The sequence below is a fragment of the Bubalus bubalis genome, chromosome 1, assembly GCF_019923935.1.
Source record: "Bubalus bubalis isolate 160015118507 breed Murrah chromosome 1, NDDB_SH_1, whole genome shotgun sequence".
NCBI lineage: Eukaryota > Metazoa > Chordata > Mammalia > Artiodactyla > Bovidae > Bubalus > Bubalus bubalis.
The window spans coordinates 194,458,686-194,482,755 of NC_059157.1; the positions used below are offsets into that span (position 1 = coordinate 194,458,686).

The 24,070-nt window shown below is 37.8% G+C and overlaps 1 protein-coding gene across 5 annotated transcripts in view; it reads left to right on the top strand.

Annotated features, from left to right (window-relative positions):
* Positions 1-24,070, top strand: part of DYRK1A (dual specificity tyrosine phosphorylation regulated kinase 1A) — a 148,222-nt gene that overhangs the window by 45,347 nt on the left and 78,805 nt on the right. For 3 of the 5 annotated variants that reach the window (XM_044948347.2, XM_025293869.3, XM_025293882.3), the window contains exon 2: positions 6,805-6,890. The exons of the other annotated variants lie outside the window; for them this stretch is intronic. In XM_044948347.2, the coding sequence (XP_044804282.1) occupies positions 6,881-6,890 (10 nt within the window). In that variant the 5' untranslated portion in view covers positions 6,805-6,880. The remainder of the gene's footprint in view (positions 1-6,804; positions 6,891-24,070) is intronic. 5 annotated transcript variants of the gene reach the window in all.

A 24,070-nucleotide genomic window follows, 5' to 3' on the forward strand; every position in this document is an offset into this window, starting at 1 on the left:
ACCCATTGACCAAAACTGAGAATACAGGAGGGAGAAGTGGATTTTCTTCCTGTCCTACCTGTTCTTTCCTCTTCCTTTTTGGTTGGGAGAGTAGAGTCTGGAGATCACAAACTCAGTTTAACGTGGGGCCTGAGAGTGACAACTTTGGAGTCCGTTTGGTTGAATTTGAATCTCATCTCTAAAATAGTCCTGTGTGGCTCTGTACGACCTCATTTCTCTGGGCCTTAGTCTCCTCACCTGTAAAACCGGGTAATAGTGCTACTTAACTTATGTAATTATTTATGAGAATTAAGTGAATTAAAGGAAAGTGCTTATGTGTCCATTAAATACAAAATCTCACGTTCAGTAATAAGTGGGAAAGGAAAATAACTGGGATGTCAAGCTCAGTTCATAGGACTCTCAGAAAGGTGGGCCTGAAACTCTGAGGGAGAGGTGGGCTGGGGGTGAGTCGCACTGTAGAAGTCTGCTCAATTCCACACGTAACTAGAATAGTACTTAGGGTTGCCTTGCAACCGGCTAGCTTAAATGAACCTCTGGAACTTCGGTCTGCTTATGATAGGATATTTCTTAGTATATATACAGTGATAGCCTGAAAAGTTCTGTGGTCTGAATATTCAAGTTTGAGGAACTTGGAATATAAGAGAAAAGACATAGGTATGTTGATAGACTTGAAGGTTGTATAAATCTGTGAAAATAATTGTTTTCACACTCACTAAAGGAGACAAAAGATGGCAAGCAAAATACAGTATCGGTGAAAGTGTCAGTTGCTCAATCATGTCTGACTCTCTGTGACCCCATGGACTGTAACCTCTGTCCATGGAATTCTCCAGGCAAGAAAACGGGAGTGGGTAGCCATTCCTTTCTCCAGGGGATCTTCCCAATCCAAGGATCAAAGCCGCGTCTCCCACATTGCAGTCAGATTCTTTACCATCTGAAGCACCAGGAAGGCCACAGTATCAGTGGTCATTTATGTATTTTGAATTAGTGGCAGGATACCAGTACTTTTTTTCGTCATAGCCGACTCCTGTGAGGCTTCCCTCGTAGCTCAGTCAGTAAAGAATCTGCCTGCAATGCAGGAGACCTGGGTTTAATTCCTGAGTTGGGAAGATCCCCTGGAGAAGGAAATGCAAACTACTCCAGTATTCTTGCCTGGAAAATCCCATGGACAGAGGAGCCTGGCGGGCTACAGTCCATGGGGTTGCAAGAGTCGCACACGACTTAGCGACTACACCACCACCACTGCTCCTAGAAACTTCTCAGTCTCTGCTCTCCAGTCTTAAAAAAGATACTTGTCAATGCACTCTGCGTTGTTACAGATAATATGCCTATGAGTTATTTCCCTCCTGTTTTCCTGAGCTTATTGCTGTAGCCAAATATACAGTGCCTAATTTTGTCTCAGTTTAGCCCAGATGTAGTCCTGGTGAGCCCAGGTAACTTGGTGCTTGAGGTAGCAAAAATTGGGGCATTATTTATTTAATCCACTCAGGTCTTATTTCTTGAACCTTCTCTCCAATGCTTACTCAGAGTTGTGTTCTTTATTTTCAGTTTCATGAGAAATCACATTCTTCTCTGTCCTTAAACCCCATGTATCAGCTGCTCCCACTTCTAACATGCCAGTCATATGATCCAAGACCCAGGTTTATAGTTCTTCATGTTTTTTATCTTGCCTGAGGTTTTAGTGCAAAAATGACTTACCTACTCTTGGTTTTTATACTCTTCTCTGCTTGTCTTCAATTTTTTCTTTTTTTAAAGGAATATATAGCAAATTGTTACGTGTTATAATCAGAATTTCTCTGCCAGGCTGACTTTTCAGGAAAGTTACTTTTTTATTCTCCTAAACTGAAATATTTTTTACAAAGTGATTTACTGCTTATGAATTTTATTCATGTTTGGCCTGGTTGAGGCAGAAGAGTAAATGGTGAGACTTAAAATCAGACTTAGTCCACCTGGATTCTTGCAGGTGTGTAATTTTCTTATAACCATTTCGGTGATCCCTAGTGAGAGGATCTTGCAGTGGCGGAAAGAAGTGAGCTTTGGTGTGGGTCCAGAGTTCTCACGGTGTGACCTTAGGCCAGGCTGCTTGTCAGGTCTGAGCCCTGGCGTCCCCGCTGGTGAAACAGGAGGGCCTGCTTGTTGGGTGTGTGTCAGCGTCTGTGAACTGTCTCAGCTGAGTGGGTGGGGTATAGTGAAGGTCCTTACTCTGCAGTTTTACTCATAATTTTGATTTAAACTCTTGTGCTTTTTGCGTTTTCAGTTTGTTTTTTTTTTAGACTGTGGGTATTTCCTTGGATTCTAGAGGAAGTCATAAATATTCTTGGTTTTTAGGATTTCTCTTGAAATCCCCAGTTAGTGAAAAGACTCCCTCCTCCCCCAATATCTCATTTGATCATCTTTTGGGGAATTAGGGTGATACGGTTTTTTTCTTGCGTGTTAGGTATCAAAACATTTCCTGTATGACTCCTTTGGCTGTTTTAATTCTTGAAAGTCTGCTTCTGAAATAAAGACATTTTTTTCTATGACTTCCTTACTCTATTAGTGTAAATGAGCAGAAGTTTATAAGGAAAGCAGGTCACAGTGTATGATTTGAATATAACCGCATAGTAATTTGATCCATGGAATAAAATTTTAGGTCCCTCAACTTTGTTTTCATTTTTGTAGCTTATTATTTTTTTTTTGTAGCTTATTCTTAATAGACATCTTCTGTACCATCTGAATTGTCCTTTTAAACCTCTTGCCTTTTGTTTTTTCCTGAGGGTTAAATTTTTAAAATTGTGAATATGAGAATATATAACACATAAAATTAAAAGATAATAAGCAACAGCTGTGTACTTCACCCAGCTTAAGAAATAAGATAGTTCCTACCAGTACTTTTGAAGCTTGTATCAGCTTGTATGTACTGATTTTTTTTTGCCTGCTGTTTGCAATACTTCCCTACTATAGTTATTTTGAAACTAGGTAAAATTTTTAGTTTTTCAGTATAAAACATTGTGTCTTTAGAAAATACATTGATGACTGCCATTTAGTTCATTAAATAAAAGAAAGTGAAAGTGAAAGTTGCTCAGTGGTGTCCGACTCTTTGTGATCCCATATACTATATAGTCCATGGAATTCTCCAGGCCAGAATACTGGAATGGGTAGCCTTTCCCCTCTCTAGGGGATTTTCCCTAACCAGAGATCGAGCTCAGGTCTCCCACAATGCAGGCAGATTCTTTACCAGCTGAGCCACAAGGAAAGCCCTTAGTTCATTAACTCTCTAGTTAATCTGGGTTTGCCATATCATGCTAATGCATTCATTTCAATCACAGTTTTGCCACTCTAGTGTTTTTTTTTTTTAGATTTGTACTGATTTTATAAATCTCAGCACAAGAGTACTTTCAGTCAGGTGTCTTCATATCCTCCCCCTCCCTCTCCTCCCATCCCCTCTTGTCTCCCTGACCTCTCTTGAGAAAGAACAGACACCAAGAGACCACGTCTGTACTTTCCTGAGCATACCATGCACCAAAACTCAAGTATGTTGAAATGCTGTTAGCCCTCCCTGCACATGTGCTGTAGGTTAATTTTATGCAGTGATTTTCAGACAACTAGAAAAATGGTTTGTAAGTTTAGCTTCAAAAACCACTTAAGCTCAGTTCCTAGATTGTTCATAGACTGTTATATTGCCTTTGGCAAAACGTGAGCTAAAACATACTGTAAAAGATTTTGAGGATTATGGGAGGTTTCTGTGGTAAGGATAGTACATGTTTTTCATTAGCATCTAATTTTGCTCCATAATTTGTGAATGGTTCCATTTGTAGGGGAAAAGAGAAAAAATTCGTTGTAGGTTTTTTTTCAGAAAAAAATTAAAATATGACTGAATTTGTAAGCTTCTTTAGAAAGAAAATTGTATCTGTAGTTTGCAGAGTCCATTTGGTGTTTGCTGTATCCTAGTTGGCACCCCACTCCAGTACTCTTGCCTGGAAAATCCCATGGACGGAGGAGCCTGGTGGGCTGCAGTCCATGGGGTCGCTAAGAGTCGGACACGACTGAGCAACTTCACTTTCACTTTTCACTTCCACCCATTGGAGAAGGAAATGGCAACCCACTCCAGTGTTCTTGCCTGGAGAATCCCAGGGACGGGGGAGCCTGGTGGGCTTCCGTCTATGGGGTCGCACAGAGTCGGACACGACTGAAGCGACTTAGCAGCAGCAGCAGTATCCTAGTTACTGTCAAAACTCAAGTCTGATACAGACCATTGTTTTTTTGAAAAGTGACAAGCCTGAAGGATATATTGGAATAATCAATAGAATCTTTATTCAGTAATCCAATGTCTAGACTTGAGAAGTTTATCATTACTCAGTATATGCGGAGGAGGAAATGGCACCCCACTCCAGTACTCTTGCCTGGAAAATCCCATGGACAGAAAAGCCTGGTAGGCTACAGTTCATGGGGTCGCAAAGAGTCGGACATGACTGAGCGACTTCACTTCACTTCACAGTATATGATGGTTTAGTTGCAGCATACCTCAGCAGCCAGTTTCCTAACTTGCTGAGATTCTTTATCCTTTGCTAAAGGCTGTTTTTCAAATGAGTAATGATTAAATGGTTGATTTTTTTCCCCTCTAAGATGCCAGTTTTAGGGTGAGATCATTTTGATAATCCAGAGGCAGATGCATTATCCATTATGCCATTGGCCCACTCATCTTTTCCTGTTGAAGCCATTGAAGTTGGCAGGGTATTGTGACATTTTACAGGTGAAGAATATAATGTTGAGAGCCTGAAGGATTTGAAAATGTGTAGTTCATAGCTAGAGATTTTAAATTTCACATGTTCCTTTACTGTAGTTTATGCTGAAATTATAAAGACTTTTATTTTTTTTTTAAGACTGACCATTTATGAGGGGAAAGATTAGAAAACTATGTTTTTGAAGTAAAAATCTTTAATCTTGATTCATATATTATTTTTGCAAGTAAAACTTTTGATGTGCTGCTTTTATATTCATCTGTGTGTCTGTCCGTATCCCCCTTTCCTTCCAAGTTGGATACCAGTTGGTCTCATGCTTAGGGTTTTACTTGATACCATAGCAGCACCTAAACTGGAAAAGTGGTTTTTCAAGAATGGAATCCGGGATCGAGGAATGATTTCAGAGACAGGTGGTTCCTAATTTACAAGTAGTTCATACATGTAAACTGCTATCTCTGAGCTGCTCTTCCATGTTTTGAGCTTTTAAAGAACCCCAGGGGCTCAAAAGTAGAAATAAGTGAAAAGCAGAAATATTTGGGGGCAGTAAATACAGACTCAAACCCACTTGGCTAAAACTTTTCCTCACACTATCTCAGTCTTTTTTAATGTTATTTTGCAATACTACTAGAATTCTACCAGTTAGGGGTTTATTTGGTCTATTAGCACCCCACTCCAGTACTCTTGCTTGGAAAATCCCATGGATGGAGGAGCTTAGTAGGCTGCAGTCCATGGGGTCGCTAAGAGTCAGACACGACTGAGCGACTTCACTTTCACTTTTCACTTTCATGCATTGGAGAAGGAAATGGTAACCCACGCCAGTGTTCTTGCCTGGAGAATCCCAGGGACCGGGGAGCCTGGTGGGCTGCCGTCTCGGGGGTCGCACAGAGTCGGACACGACTGAAGTGACTTAGCAGCAGCAGCAGCATCCTTGTTGAAAACTGCAAATGTTAAAGTGAATTATTTCAGCCCAGTTGATTTCCTGTCACACACCTGAAGTGAACTCCAGTGAGACAACAGGAACTTTGGGGTGGTAATTTAGGAACATACTGATACTCAGGGGAAAGGGTTATTACTCTTAGCAGAATGATTGGAGTGTCCTGATGTAAATTTAGGGAATTGAAAGCATCAAGAGTTGAGAGAGTGCTAACAAAGGAAAACAACCTACTTTAGAGTTTTTCCACATAAAGAGAGGATCTAGAATTGGTTAAGTTTCTGTGTTGCTCCTGCAGAGTCCCCAGTGCCCATGGCTGGCATAATATCTTTTGGTCTCAATAGATGGATGTCTTTTGGCTAGCCTGGGAACTTGGCCAATGTAAGCAACATTGTTTCATTTGGAATAATACTGAATTCCACAGTATCAATTTGAAAACTAGATTTTTAGACCAAACTCCTTTGTTGATTTTCAGCCTGTGCTTGTCTTTGTTTTATCTGTTATTGTGTGCTCTTAGTTGACAACAGCGAGAGGGTGCTCTTGCTTTCCCCTTAGTCGTGGAATTTGCTGGCCAATCATGAAATAGCAGCGGAAGTAGTGAGTAGGAATTTAAAGTCAAAGAATTATAATAAGTAGGGGAAGTCACCGGGAGAGCAAAAGAGAGTTTGTGGGCTTGGAGGAGCAGTTGTGAGCAGTGTCTCAATTTACCTGTAACGCTGGAAGGTTGACATCTGATTGTTCCTATAAAGCAACTTTCTTTACCTTTGATAGTAAGCCATGGTGAAAAGTGAATTCACATTCATACTGATTTGTGAATTGATGTAGATTATAAAATGTAGATATTTTTCTTCTGATAAATGACATAGACTAGTGGAGTATTGACAGTTTATTTCATACCTAGAAATGTGTGAATTTTTTTGTTGGTAGTAGTCAGGTTTTAAAACTTTTTCTCCCTGGCAGTTACTTTATATTTTATATATAATTGGTTTTCATTAATGAAAATTATTTTCAAGTAAGCTTAAATAAATGTTAGCAAATGAATTTACAATCATTTTATCTCTGTTTTGGGGGTTGTGTTTACATTAGATGTTCCTCAATTAGGGGTAATTGTCTTGCATCCTTATCTCTTATCATAATCTGTTTTTCTTCACACAGTGTTGTAGTTTTGCTGCTGGACTCTTCCCTCCCTCCCCCCACCCCATCAGGATGATATGAGACTTGAAAGAAGACGATGCATACAGGTGACTCAAGTTTTGAAATACAGTAAAACTATGGCTGTCTGAGAGAATGTGGGAACTGGTGGTATATTTTGAATGGGGGGGAGCTTTCTGATAAACAGCATTAGGGGGAGAATAATTTAGATCACTGAATGCAAAGATATAGTTGGGGTATTATTAGACTTGACTTTGGGCATCAGTTTGATAATCAGTAACTGAGAGTGGTATTAATACAAATACAGCATTGTAATTGCTAGTTCTTGACCTTTTCAAAAGGGGATGATTGGCTAAAGTACTTTGGCGAGATTTGAAGTGTTTCTGTTAAAGATAAATAAAATATTCACCTTTATGGGTGAATGTATGTTCCCCCAGATCCCTTTAGAGCAGGGCTGTAAAGGCTTATGGAGAACATGTTAGCGGTGTGTCTTAAAGAAGACTCCAACCATTATATTGAGGATGTTACACCCATATGTATGACTCCTTAAAACTGTGGTCTGGGGTTTTATGTTTTCTTTCCTGCCTCTCTCCATCCCTTCCTTCATTCCTCTCTTTCTCCTTCCTTTCTTCCTTGTCTCCTCTTTTATCTTTTTATAGTTTGTATTTATATAGGAGAAGCAATATAGAAGGCAGTTTTGAAAGAGTAGTTTTGATTGCTTTGTAATTAATTGAGGTGATCTTATACACGGAAAAATGAAGGCTGTTGTATCTGTGGCTATGTTCAAACTCTTGAAAATGTAGTGTAGCTAATGGATAAGGTGTTATTAATGCTTAAATTTGAATGGTTTTAATCAGGCAGGCTGATTAGGAGACATTTTGTTGAACCAAGTGGCTTATATTTGTAGACCTGGACACAGATATTCTTGCTTGATTCATAAACTGAAAATGTGGTCTTTAACTGGAAAAGAAGTAACTACATAAATCTTGGATAGATACTTAATTACATTATTGGTGAAGGTGTTAACATTTTTGTGATTGGTTTTTGGTTTTGGTGATCTTTGTTTTTCAAACAGAAAAAAAATTACCTTTTTTTGACTTCAGAATGGAATTAAAGAAAAAAGACTCAGGTGTACCATTTTGCATGAAGAAATGTGCTTGAATATATATTAATTATAGATCAAATCATATTTTACATTCATGAGGAACTCAGAGTCCGATGGTCATTCTTTCTTGAGTAAAAGGCGAGTGAGTGAGTGTCGTTGTGACCTGTGTCTCAGGGTGCACGCGCGTGTTGGCCTGAATTACTAGAGGTGCACCGTGGTGCACTCGTGCCGGCCGAGTGGCTCATGGAAGCATCATGACGCTGAGGCCGAGTATCAGGTCATGGAGGAGTAAACAAGAAAGAATTTACAGAAAACATTGTAGAATTTTATGCAAATTGTGTTGTCAGATTTTATAAGTGTGACCTTCTGGTGCAGGAACAGTTTCTGAGCCCAGTCAGCTCCCGGGTTGCACCTTGGGCATGGTACTAGCACGTTGGCTATACCAAGTAGATGCTTGCTTTCACCTGAGGTCAGTAGAGGAACAAAGTGTTCTGGGGGTGTCTCAAAAGACTTATCCATGAATATTAATGATTCTAGAGGTTTTCCCTTAAGGAACTTTGAGGTGGCAGAGTTGCTCTTTTATTTTTAGTTTATTGTCACAAGATACGAGAAAAGTTTCCAAATAGCTCTTTTTCTTGAGAGGCTTATGGATGAACTGAAATATCTAAAGAGTAAATCCAGTTTATAAAGATTATCTAGTTCATTTTATGAGTGCTGGAACACACAGAAAATTTACAAATATCAGATTTGTGGTGTAATCTAGTCTCTTACTCAGCCCTGTAGTCTTTAAAAATTACCAACATTTACTGGCTGATAAAGGGAAAGACTGAAGAAGGAAGGTTTGACTCTGATGTGTATATTAGCTGTTGGTGTATTTCCCCTTCAACAGTTTGAAAGTTAATAATTGGTTTTGAATGTAAAATTAACAGCTTTTATAATCATCATTAATTAATGCAGTTTGCTCTGGTTTTACGATGCACACATTTATTATTCAGCGGACAGGATTTTAACATGTAAAAGCTCATAAGGAGTTTTTCATTGGGAGTTATTTCTAGAATGTTTTTGCATACTTGGAAGTGAGTGTTGTTTCCCCAGGCATTCGTGATCTTGACTGTAGGTTGGTGAGATGCGACGATGCCTTACTCTCTCGTGCCGCTTCATTGTAGGTGCTCGTTCAGGGATGCTAGAAAGGACATTGAAATATGTTTTGACTGACTGCGCTTTTCAAAAGCCAAAGCTTAATAATCGATTTTTACTGAACAGCAAGCTAAAGTTAAACTTTAATATATCTTTAGTACATGTGTTTATAGGTGTTTCTGTACTTGTTTAATTTGAGGGCATTTTTCATATTTTAAAATACAATTAGGCTGTATATTAGGTAAGATTGGATTATTTTTTGATCTTTGGAAGAAAAATCACTTACGACCAAACATTCGTTTCGCTAACATTTGCTTTGTACCAGGTGCGGCAGTAGTGCTTGGCTTGTAAGGGTTCCTTTGCTTGGGAATCAAGGAACACATTTCACCTGAAAGCGGTAGAGGATATATAAACAAATTATGCAGTGGATGTTTATGATAAATTTTAGATCCTTGTCTGTTGAATTCAAGGTACCTAGAGTAAAAATAGAAAGCACTTTCTGGTTAAGGCATTCGCAGTAATGTCTTCACCTGATACCTATATGTTGTCAAAATCTACTTTTGTCTTTTCTGAGCTCCAGACTTACATAACTGCCTCCTAGATGTCTCTCCTGCACACACTTTCTCCTCTCTTCTTTATTCCTGTTAGTGATGAGTGACACCATTCTACCCAAGCATGCGATCATCCTGAAAACCTAGGAGCTACTCCTCACTCCTTTGAATTAAGCAGTAACCAAATTCAGTTTATTTAGAATGTAGAAAGTACTTAGGAGATTAAATGTGGAAAATGCACTGCCTCAGAGATCACTGTACACATTAACATAAAAGCACTTGCATTTTTCAAATTTGTTTGATAAAAGGACCTACTCTTCCTTTTATTTCTTATTTATACCTGTTAACATTCAGTGGAACGTTAATCGGAAAAGCTGTTGGTTACAACAGATGATACTATACTTTGCTGGGCTTCTTTAACAACCAAAATGTTTTTATTTTTAATAATAGTGATAAGCTAGTTATTTGAAAACTTGAAATAGTTCTAGAACATACAGAACTATAACTATTTGAGGATGAACATTATAAATTTATTTTAAATTCTGTTGATTTGATCATATTGTCTACCATATTTCTATAAACTTAAGTGATTAAAGCTGTTTGATGTGGCAGTTTTAACAGATTAAAATGTGAATTTTGTGGGACCAAGTTTGCATACTACAGTGATCACAGGAGTATGGCATATTATAATATTATACAGCAATTAGAAATCAGATCTGTAAACTTAAATAAAGTCAACTTCTGTAGTCCCATTTATACACACAGGGTGTACGGAGGGGAATAAAAGGATTTGTGTATTTTGATATTTGAGAGTGTATTGCCCATTTCGCTCCTTTTGGTCTTGTTCTTCACATGGTCCTGTTGTAAATAGTCTTTTCCTATATGTGTTTTCCCTTCTTTAGTTCTCATTCATTTCTTAATCCTGAGCGGTCTGATTTTGTGCTTAATAATTCATCAGGTTGATGGTTTTTGGTGAATGGTTAAATCCAGTGGATTTATTTTTGCCCTCAGGTTTTGAGTTTTTCTCCCTGTTGACTCGGTAATGTAGTATCAGTGAAAAAATTGGGAAATTTATAAGACTATGGATGAGTGGAAGGAAACATACCCAGCGTTCTACTGCCCATCGCGCTAGGGCACTTTCTCTTCCAGTATTTTGTTTTTGATGCCATTTTTTATTAAGCTCATCTGAATAGGTTGGTGTGCTTGGGCAGAATCTGTTTTCATATTGTTTATATTTTCTCTTTTATTGCCCAGCATTATATTGTGAACATTTCCCTGTGTCATCAAAAACTTACTAGCTATAGTGGTCTGTTGTTCTTTTCAACTTGGAGCATATTCAGAGCATTCAGAACTGTAACATTTTGAGGGCACATTATTTTAGAAATTTATTTTAAAATATGTGATTTGAAGCTGTTTCTTTAAATGCTCATTTCCTAGTTAAGTTAGATGTCTTTGGGACTTTTTTTAAGTTTTCCTTTTCACTTTTTTAAAAAGTACTAACATTTGTGTGTGAGTGTTTGTTTGTATGTTGAATTATTGCCTTGTAGTTTGTCCCTAGGAGTGTAAGTATTTTAGCTCATAGGGCTTAAAGAATTTTAAGACCCTTTGTACATGTCTTTAGAAAGGTGTTTGTTAAACGTACCAGTTTATACTTACTAGCATTAGACAAAGGTTTGTCTTTTTAATATATCTTTTCGAGCAGTGAGTATTATAGTTAAAAATAAGTTTCCAATTCAGCTGGCAAAGAGAAGAATCTTCTGTTTTAGAAAATTTTATAAAAGTGATAGTGTGTTCTCAGTGGAGGAAAAAGTTTAGTTGTTTCAGAAATGCATAAAGCGACAAACCTAACATAGTTCAGTAAATATTCTTCTCCCAGGATTCTTTCTATCAAGTGGTTTTGTTTAATGCTTTTATGGCATTTGCATATGTTAGCTTGCCATTTTTTGGTCCCAGCTAATCTGATTCTCAGGCTTATTCGCATTTTTGTGTCCTGTGTCTAACAGGGTTCTTGTGACATAGAAAGTGTTCAATGAATACTTGTTAAAAGAATAAAAATTGTTACTCTTATTAATGCCTAAAAATATCTACTCGGAATGTCTGCTTTAATAAATTTCTATTACTATTTCTATATATTAATAATAAATAAATTTCAGGTGGTTTTAAGAGTTCCACATTATTTTCCATTTCCTTTTATGTTTCTTTTTTTTTTTTTACTGTTTGTGGTTTCTAGATGAAAGTGATTAATAATGATTGCATCAGGTGTGTGTCTCATAAAAGAACATAGGATATTTATAGAGAAGATGGTGGAAAACCTGAGGTTAGCCATGTTGTAAAGTTGTATTTCTTAGGCCTTAGTACCTTTATGCAAGACCTTGGTGAAAGCAAATGGATCCACACTCATTATTCTAAATTGTAGGGATACTTTCTAAATGTACCTTCAGAGGAATGTATGAGATCTGGGGAGATAACAGTAGGACATAGTTGTTTGAATCTTGGCAATTTTCCCTAAATACAGAGTAACTAGCATGGCAAAACCAAAAATTGATGGACACTTTCTCTAAAACAGTATAACCACAAACTCTTAATAGAAGTAGATGAGGACCAGTCTCCAATAACTACAGGACCTGCATGGTGTCAACATTTGTATTGAAAGATTCAGAAGAAAGCAGCAGGAATTTGATGGACTTGAGAACAGGAGAACCCCAAGCTAGCTAACAAAAAGTCCCCGCAAAGTGTGGCAAGAATGGTTGAGAACAGCAGCTAAAAGGAAGAGATGTTTGTGAGTTCTCAGTATAGCAGGGGCCCGCAGTGAACTCTGTGGTGGCAGAGCCCTCTGGTGCCTATGAATCTTCAAAACCGACCAGTTGAAGTTCCCTTCCTGGTCAGAGTCCCACACTGAGGAGACACTGCTGATAATGGAATCCAGATGAAACAGGATGAAGACCATGGGGGAGAAGGGGAGAAGGGCAAGTAAGATTGGGGGAAGGTGAAGTACAAGAGACCTCAGTCATGAGACTGTTTTGGTATGCTTCGTTTCCTCTTGAGGAAGACAGACGAGGACTTACTGAACCTGGAAAATCTACTCTAGCTTCCTAAAAGTTTTTTTATTTTGCATGAAAGAGAGCAACTGACTCAGTCAAATTCCCCCCCTCCCCCCGAGTTTACTTTCATAAGAAAAAAGGAATGAGAGAAAAATATTTCCGCAGACAGTGAAAGCATGCTGGAAAGAAATGTTTATAAAACAAATGAAAACTATAGCCTGATGTTTCTAAATGAATTCAAGCTCAAAGAAATTTAGAAGATGATACAAATATGGAGTGTTAGTTGCTCAGTCATGTCCAGCTCTTTGCGAGCCCATGGACTGTAGCCCACCAGGCTCCTCTGTCCATGGGATTCTCCAGGCATGAATACTGGAGTGGGTTGCCATGCCCTCCTCCAGGGAATCTTCCTGACCCAGGGATTAAACCCGAGCCTCTTGGGTCTCCTACATTGGCAGGTGGATTCTTTACCACTAGCGCCACCTGGAAAGGTGTGGGAAGAGCAACAGAAATCTGAATAAGGAAATCTTAGAAATGGTAAAGAGAAATAAAGAATCATTTGAAAAATGAAGCTCGACTAGAAGGTACGCTAAAGTGAAACAAACAATAGAAAATGTCTTCGGAGAAACAGAAGATAAATAGGAGACAACAATTTAAAAAAAAGAAGAAAAAGAAATGTTCTAGAAAAGGTGACATTTACCAAAGAGAGGCAAAGAAATATCAACATAGAAACAATACCAGAGTCTCTGAAGAGGAACCAGAGCAGTGAAACTTAATAAATTCTAATAATTATAATTCAGGTAAATTTCCTGAAATTAAAAAAAAGAAAAAGGGTTACTACTACATTTGAAAAGTTATATAGTTGGAGAAATTGATCCAGAAACGACTACCATGTAGATATATTCTTTAAACATTATTGGACTTTGAAGAAAATTCTTGGAGTATGTAGGCAAAGATCCAAATCTTTAAGGGGAAGATTGTTGGATTATCTGGTTTTTGATAACAGTGCTTTATTCTGGAAGCAGTGGAATAACAACATTTAATAAACACAAGGAGAACAAATAAGAGCCAGGAGTTTTATATCCAGCTAAATTGACTCAAGTATGAAAACAGCAAACAAAATGTTACAAATGTGAATATGAATTTGGAGGCTATTCTTTCTTTGAGCACTTCTTAAGGAATCTACCAGGGAGTAAACTTCGGCAACCCAGGAGACTGCAGGGACACTGACCTAAAAGGAGCTTTAAAGAGGTACTTGTGGAACTTAAATGATGCTTATGCATGAGTATAATATGTAATGGCTAGATTCTCTGCAATGAAGATACAGTAGAAACAACAACATAAAGAAAGAATAAAGTTCTGATTGCATCAGTTACTAATGGGAAATAAAAGATTCCTTCAAATTGGATGCTTGGAGAAGAGGCGGGAGTGGGGAAAGTTGGTAATTAAATTTCAGTGGTGTTACAAGTAGGGGAAACAGTAGGTCATGCTTCTTCACCCCTAGACACATAATGAGAAGAAAGGAAAGCAGAAGGGACTTGGGTAACTACAAGAACGAAATACACAGCTCCACATCTCACTTTCTTCACAGGAATAGGGGAATAGGAAGCATAGTAATAGCAATATGACCTCACAGTGGAGTGCCGAGTGCTTACATAGCTGGTGCCTGATAGATGTGGCCTATTTCTATTATTTTTATTCTCTCCCCTCTCAGTGGTTATTACCATACTATTTATGCTTATTTTGAGCTTGCGTTTTCTTGAATTTACCCTTGTTTTGACAATTTGACCTATCTTCTCAAATCACCTGTTCAGTGTTTCAAATTTTATCAGACTTAACAGTTAATTAAAATTCATCTCATTTACATAATTTAAAATTGTGTTGAAGGACTGTTTTATTTATAATGCTGATTTTTTCCTACTTATTGGTATTACTCAGGTTTTATTTGCAGGAGCAGGGTAGATAGGGAAAAAATGTTGGAGTAAAGAGTTTTTTTCTGGTAACCTAAGTTACTTGAAAAACTAACATTTTGTTTTTTCATATATTTGAAGTGATAATCTAATACCATTTTTACATGAGTCTAGTAGAAAAAGATTTTGTTACAGTTATGCAGATTTACTGGTAAAAAGATCTGAAATACTTAGTTCTCCTTCTTCCCCATTCAGTAAAACACACAATGTAATTTTTTTTCCTCTCTTTGAGGGCAAGGACTTTTCCCTGTCCTGTGTGTGTTGGTGAATATTCTTTGATAAATTACACATCATGAAATTCTTGCATCTTATCGGGTTCAGTTTTCAGTGAATTTTTACAGTTGTGCAGCTGTCCCCACCACAGTCCCGTTTACATATTTTTAGTTAAAAGTAATTTGAGTTCAGATAGAACTTCTGTAAAGAAGAAAATGAAAATCAGTAACCCAAATAATTGGAATATCACTGTTTTTTTAGTTTATGTATTTTTGCTTGTTATACCTTTTTTACATGGGGCTCCTTCGAACAGGATTGAAGAGGCAAATGGGGTCACCTTTTACTTTGTCTAGTCTTGTAAAATTTAAACATTTCCCCATCTTTTATAGCATCATTTTTCATGAGTAATTAGTATTCTACGAATCAGTTACTATTCCCCATTGTTGCTGATTGGTTCATAATGGTGTTGAAGTGAATGTTGTGGTAGACCTTGTGTTCATGTGTGATTTACTGCCCTAGGTCTAGTCTTGGAGGTTGCATTTATTGGGTTAAAGGGCATGTACATTTTTAAGACTTCTGATACATATTTTCAAATGTCTTTTTTAAAGAACAGATTAGGCTTTTACCAGCTGTACAGCACAATTTTACCCCACTGTAGAATCCTGAATATTTAAAAATATTTGACAATTTGATAGGGAAAACATAACTTAATACTTTAATTTGCCTTTATTTGAATATTAGTGAGGCTGAGTGTTTATATGGTCTGTGATTTTCCTTTTAGTATTTTTTGCTGATATTTCTCGAGTATTTATTTTTTTTTAATTTCATTTTCTTGAGAGTTCCTCATTGACTATTGTTATATGTCAGGAACCATTCTAAATGATTTACATTTATTAACTCATTTTTTTCTTAATGGTAACTCTTAGATTGGTGTGATGATTAACCCAGCCAGAAGTTAGTAGCCTGCCCCAGGTCACACAGCTAGTCAGGGATGGAGCTTGCTTAGCCAGTATATTCCTGCTTTTGTTACTTCTCTTGAACTTCCCGGTTTACATTTGTCTTTTAATTTTGTTCATAGTATTGTTTTATACAGGAGCTTTAAGTTTTTGTATGGAGGGTCTAGGGCTTATTTATTAGTGTAATGCCGGAGAATGTAATCGATTCTCAAATATTTGTTGAACAGATGAGAATAAATCCATTAACAATCTGTTGATGGTGGTGACCTTTTACTTGGTGTATTGTATATCCTCTTTTACAGGGATTTCCAAGGGCTTCATAAATAATTTACTCTTTGGTGTTGATAAGATACAGAGAGCTTATCTGTATTAGCTTTTCTGGAAAATCTGTGGAAGTAATTACTGCTTTAAAAAGAAACGTGTTCTTAAGCACATATGAGTGGTGAAGAAAATGTAGTAGTGACAGATTTGAATTGTAGATTCAAGTGAAATAAAATATTTGTTAGGAATACTTTAATGGAGTTTGGTTTTCATAGTTTTAGAAAATGGATCAACTTGGCCATTATTTGAAAAGTTTGTTAAAGTAAATTTTGGTTTATTTTAAGCAGTAAAGAGTCTGTAAAAGGAAAACCCAAGCTAAAAAAGCTGATGTAAAAAGTTACAGCTTAAGGTTTTGACAGTGTAGCTTGAGTACTCCACAGGAATCATTTAGTACTGCACTTCTCTCAGTGGGCTTTCTCCCTTTTTCTTTGACAGCAGGCTACTGTTGACTGGTCCCTCTTTAGCTTGATTGAAGCCTTTGTTTCCTTTAAAGGCTAGTCTTATTAAAAAGTGTAGACATCCATATTATTAAGTGGGCCTATGTTAGAGATTCAGGAGCTGTACAAATAAGTTCACTTCCATTTTTTCACATGATCCACAAAATATACACGGGAGCAAGTACTCAGAAAGTAGATCCTTGAAAATGTGAACTATTATTTTGTTAATAGACGCCTAGATCTGCATTATATAAAGTTATAAAAGTTAAAAGATTTGTTGAATGCTTGCTTTTTCTAGAACCTCCGGGTTACAACCAACCTTTTGTTCGCCCTTACTAGTAGTAGTATTTTTTAAGCCATGCTTAAATGACATGTTAAAATCAGATTTGTACTTTTTTTCTATATTAAGCATTAATTACTCAGTTTACAGGTGTATAGTTAATAAAACTTAATTCTGGAAGTAAAAATGAAATAACAGTTTTCCTTTTCCTCATTCTCACTCCTTAGTGGTAAAATCCCTTTTAATATTCAGTTTTTAAATTCTTCCTTTGGTTACTTAACATCACTTTAAATAGAGTAATGTGTTTATAGATCTATTTTATTATTTAAGAAACTAAAGACTGTCCTGTGAGAAAGAGGAAATCAGATAGCTCTGTGTGCTTTTCTTTCTGCCAATTTCTATTTCTCTTTTAAATTTTTTCTGTTATTATTACAACTTTATAAAATTGACTTAAATCTCTCTTTCTTGACCTGTCTTGTTTTCCCAAGATACAAAATGAGAGCTTTGGTTCCCTTTCTCTTCTTCTTGCAGCCTTTGTCTGCCAGACGGTGGCTTTCACGTTGCATACAAGGATGGGCACTTAAATACCTTTCCTGAACTGTGATTGGCTCCATGGTTTTTTATCTTGAGGTTCTGGTGAAAATTAAAAACAGGAAAACTGTACTGGAAAATTGCTGAGTGGATTAGGACCTAGAGAAGGAGATGTATGTCACCAAGCTTCTTCCACTCAAAGGAGGAATGTTAACACTGGGATTGGAGGTGTAGTGTAATGTCATGATGATTTTCAAAAATGATTTAATTGTGTGCTGTGCAGATTTTCACTGGGCAAAAAGTTTTGTTTTAAATCAGAGGCAGAGTAATTGTTTACAATACTTGTCACCTTTGTTCGGTCTGCCAGAAGGCCCTCTTTTACAATATTTTAATGAAAAATACTTGTAACCCCTGTTGCCCCACTCAAGAATCTGACCTCCATGTGCCATTATCAGCTTCTGTCCCAGTTGCGGGGGCAAATGCAGGTTTGGGGTTTGTGGTGAGATGCCAGGCAGATGGCCTCAGTTCAGTGGGTGTGAATGGGGGTCTTGGCAAGAGGGGTCTCACCCTTTCATTGCCAGGTGAGAGGGTCCCAGGGAGCAGAGTGGCTCTGCTGCTCCTGACTAGCCCTTCTGTGGCAGGTGGCGTAGTGTCTTCCAGGGCTTTTTTTTTTTTTTTTTTTTTTGCCTCAGCCTGGGGGTGACTGACCTCTTTGTTTGAGTGGCTGAGACTAAGTGTGTTGACTGTGATAGATGCTTCTTTGAGCAGTTGGGAGAGGCTGACCACACAGCAGATAGTTGTCTGGTAGTCAGGCTCCCTTCTGCCCATCTTTCTTTCTACTCCACTTTTCCTTTTGCACCCAGAATGGCACCTGCCGCTTCTGCTGTGGTTCTTCGTGTCAGCTTTCGGCTCTGGGTCTTTCTGATACTCTTCTGATTATTGGTATGATCCTGTTGGCCTTTTGTCTTGAAGAAATCTGTCAGAACTTTTGGCTCACCACAGTGAATCTCTCTCCCATGCTCTGCTGAATTGATTTTATTTTTGTGACTTTTAACTGCTGTGTTGGTAGACATTATGGAGGATGTGAACAAGTATGCTTAGTCCACCTATGCTGTAGATTTTTCCTTTTGAAAGCACTTTCCAGCCTCAATTTAGGAAACTGAGCTTCTGGGTGTGGTGTTTGTTACTTCTCCTGCTGTTTGTCTTAAAGGATTTTTTCAAGCGTTACTCCAGTTGTGGCTGTCTTTGCTTCTCTGGTAGTAACTGTTAAGAAGTAGTGAAGTGAAATTCATGAAAGAAGTGAAATTCATTATCTCAGTAAAACTTTCCATCTACTACCCACCTATAGTATAGCACTTAAAGTTGCCCATGCGAGAAATAGCTCTCTTGAGAGTCAACATCTGTACTTCAGTTTCTCCCTTTGTGATTTTTGGTTTGGGCTTTCTTTGGAAGCTTCAGATGGTAAAGAATCCACCTGCAGTATAGGAGACCTGGGTTCGATCCCTGGGTGGGAAGATCCCAACTGGAGATAGGCATGATAACCCACTCCAGTATTCTTGCCTGGAGAATCCCCATGGATAGAGGAGCCTGGTGGGCTACAGTCCATGGGGTCTCAAAGAGTTGGACACGACTGAGAGACTAAGCACACACTGTTGGGAAGCACAGTTTTCTCTGTCCACGTTTTACCCATTACTGCCACGTGGCCTCTTCTTGCTACCTAGGTTTCAACTGCTTTGGAGGATGGCTCCTTATCTCAGGTGCTTTGAACCGCAAGCCTCTTAAAAGTGAATTTGTCATATTGTTCATTTTTAAAAAGCAGACTAAGTATAACCCCTAAATGTGTGACATCTGTCCACTTGTTTTCATATTCATGGAAATTGATAAAATTATTAATGCAGTTTGTATAGGTGAGGATGGTTAAGAAAGATGAACCGGTTACTCTTATTCAAGCACAATCCAAGGAAAGTTTTTAACCCCAAAGTTAATTTGCAAAAATCTTTTTTTGTTGTTGTTTCAGCAGTGTGCATTAATTATGATAACATTTAGCTAAATAAAGGCTTGATCAGTCAGCTTTTAATATTTCCACAATACCTGATGAGGGAGTAAAAGGATATTTAATATACAACAGTGAGTATTTGTAATGTTTTGAATGCTTTTTTTGTTTTGGGAGGGGAAGGAGGATGAAGATGGGACCATTTCCCATATGTGAATTAGTTGATCGACAAGGGTAGAGAATAGTCCAAGATTTAAAACTTTCTATCCATAATCCAGATGTAAGTAACAGTTTACCTTCAGCTTTTGTAGGCAGATTTATGAGGAGGAGGAGGGTGGGAAGGCGTCAGAGTTGCTCTCAGGTTGGGGAGGACAGACATCTCTGGACGTTGTCTTTCTGTAAAGGATGTCCTACAAGGCGGTGTGATGGCGCCTCGCTTTACACGGGGTGAGGCTTCACAGACTGGACCAAAGTAGTAGCTCTAAAGTTTTGAATATTTTTCCAGATTAGATAGCTTCAGATTTAAAAAGGAAAATGCTTTCCATTTTTCAAAACTATACAGCTACTTTGTAGTTTTCCCTAAAATATAAAATTGTTGGTATGTTGTGGTTTATCATTTGAGATCATCTTGGGTGACTGAAGCCATGAAATTAAAAGACACTTACTCCTTGGAAGGAAAGTTATGACCAACCTAGATAGCATATTCAAAAGCAGAGACATTACTTTGCCAACAAAGGTTCGACTAGTCAAGGCTATGATTTTTCCTGTGGTCATGTATAGATGTGAGAGTTGGACTGTGAAGAAGGCTGAGCGCCGAAGAATTGATGCTTTTGAACTGTGGTGTTGGAGAAGAGTCTTGAGAGTCCCTTGGACTGCAGGGAGATCCAACCAGTCCATTCTGAAGGAGATCAGCCCTGGGATTTCTTTGGAAGGACTGATGCTAAAGCTGAAACTCCAGTACTTTGGCCACCTGATGCGAAGAGTTGACTCATTGGAAAAGACTCTGATGCTAGGAGGGATTGGGGGCAGGAGGAGAAGGGGACGACAGAGGATGAGATGGCTGGATGGCATCACTGACTCGATGGACATGAGTCTCCGTGAGCTCCGGGAGTTGGTGATGGACAGGGAGGCCTGGTGTGCTGCGATTCATGGGGTCGCAAAGAGTCGGACACGACTGAGCGACTGATCTGATCTGATCTGATCTGGATGACTTATATTACTTGTCATAATAATGTCCTGTTACACATTGAGAGGCTAGAGGCTATTTATATATTTTGAGCATCATTAATTGCAGATTTGAGAAGTTACCAGTTATATTTTCCACATATGTTTCTTCTTGCAATATAAGTGGAATACTATATTTTTAAAAAGTAAATGGTTGATTCTATACTTAGAAAACTTAGTATTTTCTTTACTAGAAATTATAAAATACATATGTAATGAAGATTCTAATTTAGTGATTTAACTATTTTTAGATATTTTCAATGTTTAATTTCTGATTCCAGAAGTAGTAGTCATTGATATTTTCCTGAACTCCACAATTTAAGTAAGTTTTAAAAAACTGATGATAAACTGAACAACATTTAAATTCATGATGTTTTATCCCAGAGCATCTGTCGTCGGGCAGATGATGTTTCCTTGTGTCTCTAGGTCCCACACGAAAATGAAAGTGCCAAGGTTTTAATGGTTTTTCTTCTTTAAGGATGGAAAATTTTGTCATATGGAGAATGTATTACGAGGTGGACTGAGAACAGTCTTTGTTTACATGGAAAATGTTTTTTTGTTTTTAAACTGCTGTAGATTGGAAGACGGGCTGGATTAGGATCAGTTTATTGATGTGATGGAAGTAAGAAGCTTGAACCTGGGAGAAATGACCAGGATATTAAAAATTTATGGGCAGGAGTGTGAATGAAATTGACTTAAAAATCTTTCTCTCTTATTTCTCTCTTTTGCCCTTGCCCTTAGGAATTAAAGGAGGTGTGTAAAAGGTTCCAAGTATTAAACACACACATGCATTAAAGGAGGCTTGTAAAGGGTTCCAAGTATTAAGCACCCACACAAATGATATCTGAAGGGGGAAGTAAGATTGAGTCTTTCAGTTAGAGTGATTTTTCCACCTTTTCTTAAGTAAGCCTTGGTTAGTGTAGATGCTTTTGTCATATGATGGCATTGAGAGTGATTCTGAGCTAACCTTTTTTGAACATTTATATTTTTATATATTTTTGTACGGGTAGCAAACCATGAGATTTACTAGTACTTGACTGATATTATTTACAGATATTGTTAGTGTATTTGGGAGGGCTTTGGTTTTTCTAGTGGTCATGTATGGATGCGAGAGTTGGACTGTGAAGAAAGCTGAACGCCAAAGAATTGATGCTTTTGAACTGTGGTATTGGAGATTTTTGAGAGTCCATTGTACCGAAACTCCAGTACTTTGGCCACCTCATGCGAAGAGTTGACTCATTGGAAAAGACTCTGATGCTGGGAGGGATTGGGGGCAGGAGGAAAAGTGGACGACAGAGGATGAGATGGCTGGATGGCATCACCGACTCGATGGACGTGAGTCTGAGTGAACTCCAGGAGTTGGTGATGGACAGGGAGGCCTGGCGTGCTGCGGTTCATGGCGTCGCAAAGAGTCGGACACGACTGAGCGACTGAACTGAACTGATTTTCATCTATAGATCTTATGTACTACTTTTCTAAAAGTATAGTTTGTTTTTGAAACAAGGGGTTTAGTATTAGACAGTCTTTAAGGTTTCTTCCAGCTTTAAAGTTCCTGCCCCTAAGAAGCTGACTTTAGTTGGTGGTTTCATTGGACTTTTTAAATGACTTTCATCCAGAACTGCTAAGTAGAACATGGGAAGAAATTAGGAGAGGAGCATAGGTGGTGGTTGCTTTGGAGATGCTGGAAAAGTGGCTTCAGTTTTCTTAAGGGGGAAGATAACTTGCAGTGGTGGAGATAGGAGCAACATGCTGTTTTCCTTGAATCTGATGCTTGAAATCTGTTCTTTGTCTTAATTCAATATATTTGACAAATGCTAGAAGTCTTTCTGGAGACATTAACAGACATTCTGTGGGAAAATATATTTGAAAATCTCTGACTTCTTGGTGTGGGATGAATCTGTACTCCATTTAGGAAATAATTGCTAGGATAGGTGGGACAAGTTGATCTATTTTAAAATAAAACTTTATCTTTTATAAAGACACAGTCATAAGGCACAAATGGGAAATGTGTCTCCTTGACATGTTTCAAAGCAGTTCTCTGAATATGTGAGATTAAAGACGTTCTCTCAACCACTAAGAATTGTCAGAACACCGATGCTCTTTAAGACTGTATTTGTAGCTGTTAGTATACAGAATATACTGAGTTACTGTATTTAAGACTGTATTTGTAGCTGGAGAAGGAAATGGCAACCCACTCCAGTGTTCTTGCCTGGAGGATCCCAGGGACGGTGGAGCCTGGTGGGCTGCCGTCTATGGGGTCACACAGAGTCGGACATGACTGAAGTGACTTGGCAGCGGCAGCAGTCGTCACGACAGTAGGAGTTTTTTTAACGTTTTACTCATTATTAGAAATTTTACATTTGAATATAATGTATTTATATTGTGCTTACATCTTGATCTTGGTTCCATGATAAGAGCATTATTTCCCAATTTGTATATTCTGAGCCCTATAGGTTAATAATAACTTGGGGTTTTGTAATTTTAAAATTATTTTGAAATTATATATTTGCATATATTGTAACCAGAACCATAATGTTTCTCTTCAGTCTGATAAAGCTTGTTTCAGACTTCCAGTGAGCCATGTGTTCTGTTATGCCCACCTTTTGTTTAGGTTGTTTTGTAATAGAATAAAAATGCTTTATAGGGTTTCTCTAATATGAGAATATACTTGAATGTATGGAAAGAGATTTACATAATGCCTGCCTTTGAGTAGGTGGGGGGAAAAAGTTAAAATGTTGATGGCAGCTTCTGATAGAAAAACTCATAACCGTATAGTAAAAAGTTACAATTACAACACATACACTACATTAACTGTATTCTGTGTGTATTACCATTGGACTTCATTTGGAGTGAAAAATAGAATATGATTCTAATCCTTTACAGTTGCTGTTAATTTTGCTCTACCCCTGAAAGTGTTAACAGCAACTTGAAAATGTGACAAAGCTCAATTTCATTTCTTGTTTATTGCTTGTTTTCCTATTGGACGTTGGGAAGTAGCTCTGCCCTGGCAACTAAAATAGGCTATTTGCATAACCTAGTTTGATTGGCTAGCATTCCGACTAACAGTTCCAATCATATGGAGTCGGTTTAGTGGTAGGCTATGCTAATTAGCCGCTGTTGCTGGGGTTCAGGATGGTTTCTATGTGCTATTCTGCTGCATTGTGTTGCCTGGTGAGAGACATTGATAAATGAGTGTTTAATGATCTGCAGCAGTTCCCACTCACTGCGGGCAGGCGGATTTTAGAACAGAAGTGGAAATAAGGATTTGATTGCTTTCTTAAATACCTGTAACCAAAATATGTGTATTAAATTATATAAGTAAATTGTTTAAAATTTTTATCTAATTAAATACTTTAATTACAAAAAAGAAAATACTTTAGCGTTGTCAAAATATAACCCAGGGAGCAGCACTGTGCACAGGTTTTCTAAAACTGTTCAGTAAAATTGATTTTTCTTTTCAGATTAGAAATAGTACCATTGCAAAAAGTAGCATATTTGATATTTCTCATGATT